At 43.3% G+C, this 9,161-nt stretch overlaps 1 protein-coding gene across 4 annotated transcripts in view; it reads right to left on the bottom strand.

The window, feature by feature from the left end:
- Positions 1-28: 28 nt before the first annotated feature.
- NR3C1 (nuclear receptor subfamily 3 group C member 1) overlaps positions 29-9,161 on the bottom strand; it is a 111,182-nt gene continuing 102,049 nt past the window's right edge. For all 4 annotated transcript variants that reach the window (XM_026858107.1, XM_026858108.1, XM_026858109.1 and 1 more), the window contains 3 exons: positions 7,019-7,149; positions 3,975-4,132; positions 29-3,054 (listed from right to left, as the gene is read on the bottom strand). In XM_026858107.1, the coding sequence (XP_026713908.1) occupies positions 2,902-3,054; positions 3,975-4,132; positions 7,019-7,149 (442 nt within the window). In that variant the 3' untranslated portion in view covers positions 29-2,901. The remainder of the gene's footprint in view (positions 3,055-3,974; positions 4,133-7,018; positions 7,150-9,161) is intronic.

The following is a 9,161-nucleotide window of genomic DNA, read 5'->3' as shown; positions in this document are numbered from 1 at the left end:
TCCTTTTTTTTTTTTTTTTTTTTTTCTCTTTTTCTCCTTAAATCCATAAACTAAAAATGAATATACAGGCATATAGACAAAAAGGGGGTAGAGAGCCTCTCTTCTCCTACGGTATCAATCCTCTCAGGGTGGTGATAATTTGTTCGCGTTCACTGTAGTTACTTTTCTGCTGGCAAAAAAAAACCCCGAAAGTTTTGTATTTTTGTGCATACAAACGCACAAACGCTTGCCGACGCGCACGCACCCGCCCCGTCACGCAAACTCAGATTGAGGTATCCGGGGATGCAATTTTTTAAAAACATTCGCTGAAGTAAAAACAGTTTTCTTTTAAGTGAAGAGCCCACCTGGAACCACAGAGCACGAAACTCCTATCTGTATCTCAAACGGGTCGCGTCAGTATTTTCATTGGGTTGGGTTGAAAGTTATCATTAAAATACTGAACTTTAGCTTAACTGTTACAAAATGTACATACTCTTTACAGATCAAAGAGAAGAGAATGATTACCTTTTTTTTTTATTAAAGATGATATTTTACTCCAAAGTACTGAATATAGTATCTTTTTTCTTAATAGGTATAACATTCAAAAAAGAGATTTAAGAAAGGATGAAAATTTAGTTTTCTCATTTCACTTGGAAACAAAACTTTTGCTGAACAATAGAAACGCACTAGTGTATTGTGAACAACCTACGCTCGGTATTTACATATTGCTGGTACCTGTATGCCTATTATTGCCAAATTTTTGCTGTGGCAGGCGAGGCTGCATCTGAAGCCAACGGCGTGTGTCCCAGCCGCAGGGGCGCCTGCGCACACGCCTCTTGCCCGGTTGCATTTTTTGCAGCGGAGTCCGGCTGAGCGGCGGCTCGCGGGTGTGAGCGGCCATACAGATAGGAGTATTCCATCCAACTCGCCTTCTGACACAGTGATTCGATAAACTGAAAACCCACCCTAAAAGCACCCACTGAACACAGGTTTTCCTTTCCAAACAGAGAACTTCTTTGGATACTAAACACCGATGCCGTCAGCACTACCTCCAGACAAACCACAACTTGTACGGGTTACCATTCAGCGTATTTGTGACCCCTACAAAAAATATAATTACATGTATCATGATAAAGCGATCTGTCATCTAAAAATCATCCTTATTATACACTATACAAGCTATTTTACAGTCATTTAATAAATTGCTTTTAAAGCTGCAGTAGCCCTTCCCTTCTTTTCTCGGATCAGCGAATATACCGATTATACATATTTGAAACTATAACTAAATATAAAAATATATTAGGTTTTGTATTTTATCAGACGATCTTTCTCTTTTCTATTACACAAATAATCTGGCCACTTTGCGTAAAAATCAAATTTTAGAGTGGCTTAGTAAATATTTAAATTTTGAGATACAGAAAATTGTTAAGGTGCACGTAGAAAAGGCTACTACAGCTTCTAAACGTTTTAAAATATAGTTATCGATGGCAAGGAGGAGAAATCCACGAGACCTGTGGGGGTTCGATGGCACGGCAGTAATCCGTACGAAGGGACGCAGCCTTACAAAGACAGAAAGTTTGACGTACGACTCTAAGACCACAAGATCAGTAGCGGAGCTTTCCTGCTCTCCAGGAAAGGGGGAGCGAGGCGGTGGCGGGTGGGGAGGGGGCTCTGAGCACAGGGTCTGTACAGCCTCTGCTCCGCGCGGTGGGGACGGGGCTCGCGCCGGAGGAGAGATCTCCAGAATCGGTACAAGAAACGGAACAAAACCAGACCGCTGGGCGTAATTACATGTCTGCCTCAAGTCAATGGTATTTTTCCATATATACTTGTATGATGATAGATTTAAGTGTATAGAAAATGTGAGTTTCTCCACACAGAAGTAAACTTTTCTTAAGCTATGCATATTTTCCTGAAAATTTCCTGATGGGCAGTCAGGACTGATCTTCTTGGCATCAATGCAGCCCATGACTCTTATAGTTATGGCTGTTGCATTATATGCAAAAATCAGGCTTTTTTTTTTTTTTTTTCTTCAATATATAAAATAACCTGCTCATTTACATCCAGTTAGGACTGGGTTAATTTTCTTTGAATCTGCATATCCAACACTTTTGCACATATACCAAAAGTATTTGTTTCATTCACATCTACTTAAATTAGATTTGAGAGTGTTCTCCCACCCACCTCGGCCCTTAAAAAATGTCAAACTTTTATGGTCACTTTGACAAGTTCAAAGCTATTAGGTTAGAAAAGCCCAACCCATTTTCACACGCATATACTCAAGGATTACTGTCTAGAGGTCATTTAGGAAAGCTACGAGCTGCCCCACCTTAAAAAACCAGCTGTACAATAGGCATCTTGAAGTATTACAAAAAAATTATGTAAGAAAAAATGAACAAGCCTAGTTCACGGTATATAAAGTTAAAGGAAATTGCTAAAACCAGACAGTAATAGCTATAAAAGGCACAACTTCCCTTTTCTGATATACACTTGTAAACTTTCTTCAGGTTACATGCATAAACCAAAACGCTACCTTAACTTTAAAAAAAAAAAAAAAAAAAAAAAATGTCTCCAGCCAACTGCAGAAATTAATTAGCAGAATGTTCGTGTAACAGCCTCAGATCTTGTCACTGGTGGTTTTGATGCATCCATGGATGTTGCACGAGGGGAGAGATAATTTCTGACAAGCAAGATTTATTTTCCTTTCCTTTCTCCCCAGTTATTTACCAAATGTGAGAAATCCGCTGCTTCTATAGCCTAAATCTTGGCCCTCTGTAAACCACATGTAGTGCATAATTACAAAAGGAACACCGCTGCAAGGACAAAATTAACAAGTTCTGTAGGTTTTTTTTCTTTACAAAAAAAAAAAAAAAAAGCTATCATTTGATGTTTTCTTAAGGCAACCCTTTTGTATTAAGGCAGTCACTTTTGATGAAATAAGAGCTTCTTGATATTTCCATTTGAATATTTTGGTATCTGATTGCTGATGATTTCTGCCAACATTTCTGGGAACTCAATACTCATGGATTTATCCAAAAACGTCTGGAAGCAAAAGCTCAGAAGATTTTCAACCACCTACAAGTGATAAAGCAAAGAATTACTTTCACACGAATACATGCAGAAGAACTATTAACCTCCATCCCTTCTCCCCGGCGTCTGCAGCCAGGCCCTTGCCAGCCCCCGGGCGAGCTCGCCTCCCAGCCCGCGCGGGCAACGCCTGGGGCGCGGGGCAGACACGCATCATCCTCGTTTTAATTAGTAAGTCTTGCAAATGGCATTCTACTATAAAACAAGGGAGCAGATTGTGCAAGGTCTTTACAAATACTGAAGAGATTCTGTATCAATTCCCACTCTAGCATATAAATAACGTACAGATGGACAAGCTTAATAAGATCTTTCCAAGTTGGTGCGTTAACAAGAAAAAAAATATTTGTTGAGGTCTCAGAGTTTCCCTTGCCTTATCCAGCTTAAAGACTACTTGGACTGCTTTGCACTGCACGCACAATTTGGAGTGCATACCGCAAAAGGAGACGGCCCGAATTCTGAAATTCCTTGCAAAATTAGACTGCTACTTATACTAAAAATAGCACTGATGCGTTATTTTCACACAATTTCAAACAGTCCTCTAGATTCTTAGATAGTTTGTCTCTGAGATAATACTGTTTTTAAACTTCACGTCTCTGCTGCTACTGCAAAATCATTTAGAATTTCCGAGGCCCTCCATTTTAAAGCAACATCATTTTAAAAAGCTAAACAGACTGAAAATTATATTAATTATAAAAATAATTGCCGCAGAGTCCATTGCAAAAGTCATCTAAAAGCACCACGTTCACCTCTTTCAATTAGCCGTTGGTCAGACGTAGGGGAGCGTGACCGGCGCCTCCACCCCGCCCTGCCCCAACATTTATCCCTTTAAATAAAAGGATCGCGGAGATTACTGTCATATCCCAACCTCATTTATCTGGAACATCTGCAGCATTCCTTTCAGAACTTACATCATGCATAGAGTCCAACAGTTTAGTCAGCTGATAAAACCGCTGCCAGTTCTGGCTCGAGTTCCCTTCTCTCTTCACTATGGCCTTGCCCAGCTCTTTAATGTACGTCATACGAATTTCTTCAAACAAAGATTGACTCTTCAGGCCTTCCTTAGGAACTGTAACATTGATATGAACCTTTAAGACGTTATACATCTATGAACTGTGTTATTATTTAAGTTCTATTACATTAGTTACATGAAGATGACCAAAAGAAAAAGGACTTTGATTTAATGGAATGACAGCTGAGAGAGAAAGAAAGAGAGCAGAAACTGAGAGGGATGGCTAGCTGAACAAATAGCACAGGACCGCTGGCAAAATAAAAATAAAAAACCCCAAAGGTGACCCAGCAAGAAACAGAGGGAAAGGAATCAGACCGTGGAGGCAACAACACTAAGCCCTGGAGGTGCCCTGAAGAACCACCACCAGGGCTGGAGGTCCCGTGTCCCCAGCGTCAGGGGAAATGCGACGTTGCAAAGATTCCACAGAAATTCCGTGTGCTGAGGGAAGAGCAAGGGTAGGATCACAGGAGGGCCTGGCTTGGGAAGGATCTTGAAAGATCATCTAGTTCCAAGCCCAACATGGATCAAATAACGCACCTAGGCAAGGCAGTAACAGAGTCTGGACGACAAACGGACTGCCCATGCCAGGGAGGACTCGGGGCTCGGGCAGAGCTTCTTGGAATAGGGACAGACACTGAGATAGCGCCGGGCAGGCGGGGAGCTGTGGGGTACGAGCCCAAGGCGTGGGGGCCGAGGCCTCTATTCAGCCTCAAACCCACGTTAAATCCCGGCACCTCCGTTCTCTCCTACTAGGGTGGTCCTTCCAAAGGCCACGGACTAGTACATCAGGACAGACCAAGCATGAGGACTCCAGTGGTCCTTAAGATGTTTGATCTGAAGCCTTTGGCTCCCTTGGTGAAGGGAACGGAAAGAGCTGAAGATACAGAAGAGACTGAGACAAAGCTGACTGAAAGCACAGAGGAAAGAGGCCACTAAAGCACGTTCCCTTCCCTAAAAAAATCCAACCCTCGCTACACTGTCAGCACCTGAGAGATGCTGGAGTCAAGTAACCTGCCTGCCTTGCCTACAGGGGAGATGAGTAACTTAAATGGAAAAGGTCTGTGAGCTACGTCTACGCGTGAGCTGGTATCTAGACCCGCGTGGGACTCCTGTTTTACTCCTCCTCCTCCTCTTCTCTTGGAAAACTTTACACAGAAACACAATAAACATAAATTAAAATTGTGAAGTTGCGGCTTTGAAAGCTATACAAATTTCAGCTATTCAACTTTCAGAAGTTCCACAATGTACCCCTTACACAATGTACGTACTCGGACAGAAATGTGAAAATATATTTATTGTCTTTCACTGTAAATGGAAGCGAGAGGCCTTCTGCTGGTTCAGGCCGGTGCTTGCCATACGTCACTCGTCAACGGGCTTAATTCTACGAGTGTTGCCTCTTCACCATTCCTGCCATGGAAACTCCTTTAAGGAAATTTCCAATTCCTGTAAGGAAAGTTGGCCTACACCACATCCAAAACACTTGAGGAATTTTCGGGAGCGATTTCAGAAACTGCTTTAAATCTGCAGTTTTGGGGAAGTTTCAAGTTCCTACAAAGCCCACGTCAGCGTGGAGCTGAAAGTTTCCTCTGAAAAGAGCCCTTGTCCCAGTTCTGGGCTTGGCAGGCGAGGCTGCGCCGGCCCTTGCCAGGCCGCCGAGGTGACGGGCCGGGGGGGAACCGGCCGCGGCAGCGTCCAGCGCCCGACACCTCTCCTGCCCGCGCCCTCCCCCGGGGCTTCACGGGGCCTCAGCACGGGGCCACGGGACCCTCCTGCTGCCCGTGGGGAAAAGCCCAAAGCCATCACGTTCTCATTGGTTTAGAAGAATTGTTATTCCCTGGAAATACCAAAGATAAGGAACCTTTGAGCCCTCGGTGAAACAAACCGACTACAGTTTTTAATGAACTATCTAAAATTTTAAAAACTACGTCTTTTTAGTCACATAGAAGTACCATGCCAAAAAAATAATCTTTACTGGCATCGCTGCTCTTACAGATACTTTTAAAGCGTAGCAGTGTACCTGTCACTGCACTAAACCAAAAATAACCTCCTGTCACGCAGACGCAGCAAAGGCTCCAGGGAAACCGCAGTCGCTGCCCGAGACGCAGCTCTGCAGGTCCCGCGGGCATCCCTGCCAGGGGCTTAAGCGTGGCACATGGGGCATTTCTCTAGAGTCTAAAAAGGACGGTTCTGACAGTGACATTTCATGCAGTGCAGACCGCAGAACTTACCTAAGCTGTGACGTGTTTTAACTACAGCATATCTCGTCAAATGACATAACACCCGTCAGGTAGTATGTGAGATCTCTGATGGATTAGATAGCTTCGGTGTATTAGATAAATCTATCTCACGGCGCCTATGGCAAATCTACCATACACTTTTTAGATGCAAAACGCTGTAATTGTATTTAACAACTCTGAAATGAGTTCTGGGGGAGTTTGTTAACTTTTCTGGGGGGTAAACTGCTTCACTGGATCAGAACTTCCTCACGGGTGATGGCAGATTTTTTGCTCTGGTTACGTTATTTTGCCTGGGTTTTTTTGTTTGTTAGAGTGTTTTTGATTGGGGTTTTTTTTTGTTTGTTTTTTTAAAGTATTTCATAGGCACGAAGTTCACAGCTTTGCCCGTTTCTCTTGAGTTCTGAACTCCTCAGCCAGTTTGTGATTTATATATTTTTGAAGAATTTCAAATTGCAATTTTGAGTTAGGCCCCTCTGTTGGACTTGGGAAGTTTTGAACACCGTCCATAATATCTCAGCACGAATGGGCTGTATTTGCTAAAAGCAGAAGTGCCTTCGCTAACCCGCACGATCAGGTGCCAGGCAGAACATTGTGACTTGTGTTTGCTATCAGATACCTAAACACAATTTTAAACTACACGTGCACGCTCGTAACACTGGCAAGTCAAACTTACGTTGTTCACACGGGTATTTAACTGTTCACCTACTTGTAGAGAGGAGAAGCAACGTTTTCATGCAGAGATACTCTTCATATGAGACTTGAAGCCGTGATAGCTCTCGGGCAACCATAAGCATATGTTTGCATTGTTCATACATACAGGGTAGGTTCATTCTCTGCCTGAGAAAGAAGAGCATAAAAGTTAGTTCAATGTCTACTTATCTAAAAATTCTAAACCTAAGTCTCTCCACGCTTCATCCAAGAGCAGTGGGGGCCACAGAGGCAGATTACAAGCGAGTTCATGATCTATCTTGCAGCAAAACAATCTGGTTTTCTCCAGTGAAGCCGTTCAGGGCGATTGCCTTTGTCAGGGCACGTAAGCGCCGGCCTAGAACTGCAGCCCGGGGAGCACGACCTTGAAATCCCTGGGTCACCAGGGAGGGCCGGTCTCTGCCAAGGACCCATCAGGGAGCTGCTGGCAACAGGTACCACCTAACAGCTCCTCGCAACGCTGACAGAAAGATCAAGTTCAGGCACCGTGTAACAAACTTCCTCAAGTCTGGCAGTCCCAAAGTATTTAATCCGTATAAAGAACCATGGCGGTATATTATTATACCCTGAGATGAGATTTCTCTGTCTTTGAAAAGTTCACCAAAATTTACTATATATTTGCTCACTAGTGACAGCATCAACTGGCCGTAACTTCTCAATTTTCAAAGTGACTTCATACTTCTTGTACTCCTTTTACTTCTTAAAAATACGCCTAGTATTGCAATTACATTTTGTTACCTTTGAAATAATACAAGAATTATATTGTAATTATAAGAAACCTCAATAATAAGGTTTCTAACCATAAATGGAAAGACGTATTGACAACCAAAGGAAAATCTTGGAAACCACTTACTTGGAAGCAGAATGACAAACATTATATATTTATAAATTTTTTCCTTTTACTAGTCCTGCATCACGACAGGAACTCCTCCTTTTATTTAGTACCTCACCTGACGCAACGCATGTGCTTTTAAAGCTGGTTACTGTGCATACTGCAGGATTACAGTTTTGGGTGGAAAATAAACAAGAACAGATTCATTCTGAAGAGTGTAAGAGAGATTCATGCTTTTCCAGTGTAAACTGTTGTAGAGAAAAAGACAGGCAAAATAGCACATTTCAAATGCAATGACTACATCACCTCCCTACAGCAATGCCAGCGATTTATTTTTCATTAATGATGTGTCATCTTTTCCAAGGCATCACCTATTCAGCAGTATAATCTAAAGACACAGATAAAATTGAATCCCAGTATAAGTTAAGATCTGGTTATGAAACCACACCAACCTCTCCAGAGCTACTATCACTTTCCAGTTCTCTCTTTCTTAGCCCTGCACGACAATTATATAATGTACCCTCACGAGCACCCGAAGAAAGCCCAAGTGAAGGCAGGAAGATGCACCTTCCCTCAAGATGCAAAAACCCGAGAATAACAACAGGAATTCGGAGGGTTTGAAAGAAGGAAAGAAACACAAGCTATTGAAAGCAAATCAAGTGCAAGCCCATGATTTCCAAAGGCATGTGGCCGGCCAACTCCGGCACGTAAGGGGACTGTCTGCACACCTACAGCCACCGGCGTGATGTCGACGTCAGTAATCGAGGAGGAACAGCGAGAATAGAGTGCACATGAGGTCACGCTGCGTGAACCAGGAGTAAGTGTAAGATGTTCAGTTGTAGGATGTTTCTCGGGGTGCTTGACACAAAGCCACTATTTGGCCGTTTGGCAAATTTTCTCCCAACCTCTCTGGGTTGTATCAAAGGGCATCTTACATATTTCAAATTGAGTAATTGAAACCCATTCTGTGACAGGGCTCAGCAGTTTTCCTCATGTAAAACTATTACCATTTCTGGGCAAAAGGTTAAAATAAACATTATGAAATGGGTCAGCCTGTCATTTACTTCTGTCTGCTGAAAATGCAATCACATCCGCGGGTCTGAGAATCCGTGTGAAGGTTTTTGGTAAGGCCAAGGCGACGCTAACGGCAGCCCTCAAAAACCCAGAGTAAAACACAGCCCCGCTCCCTTCAGAGGAGCCCGAGCGCCGGGGTGAGCTCCGCACCGTGCCCGGGGGGGGCCGGGCCCCATCTGAGCAAGAGGGAAGCTGATTCACTGCACAGCCCGTGGTGCTGGCGAAGGGTCTGGAA

This window comes from Athene cunicularia, assembly GCF_003259725.1.
Source record: "Athene cunicularia isolate RWA chromosome 13 unlocalized genomic scaffold, athCun1 chr13_part1, whole genome shotgun sequence".
Lineage (NCBI taxonomy): Eukaryota > Metazoa > Chordata > Aves > Strigiformes > Strigidae > Athene > Athene cunicularia.
Note: the sequence above shows the minus strand (reverse complement) of the source record. Positions and strands in the feature narration are given on the sequence as shown.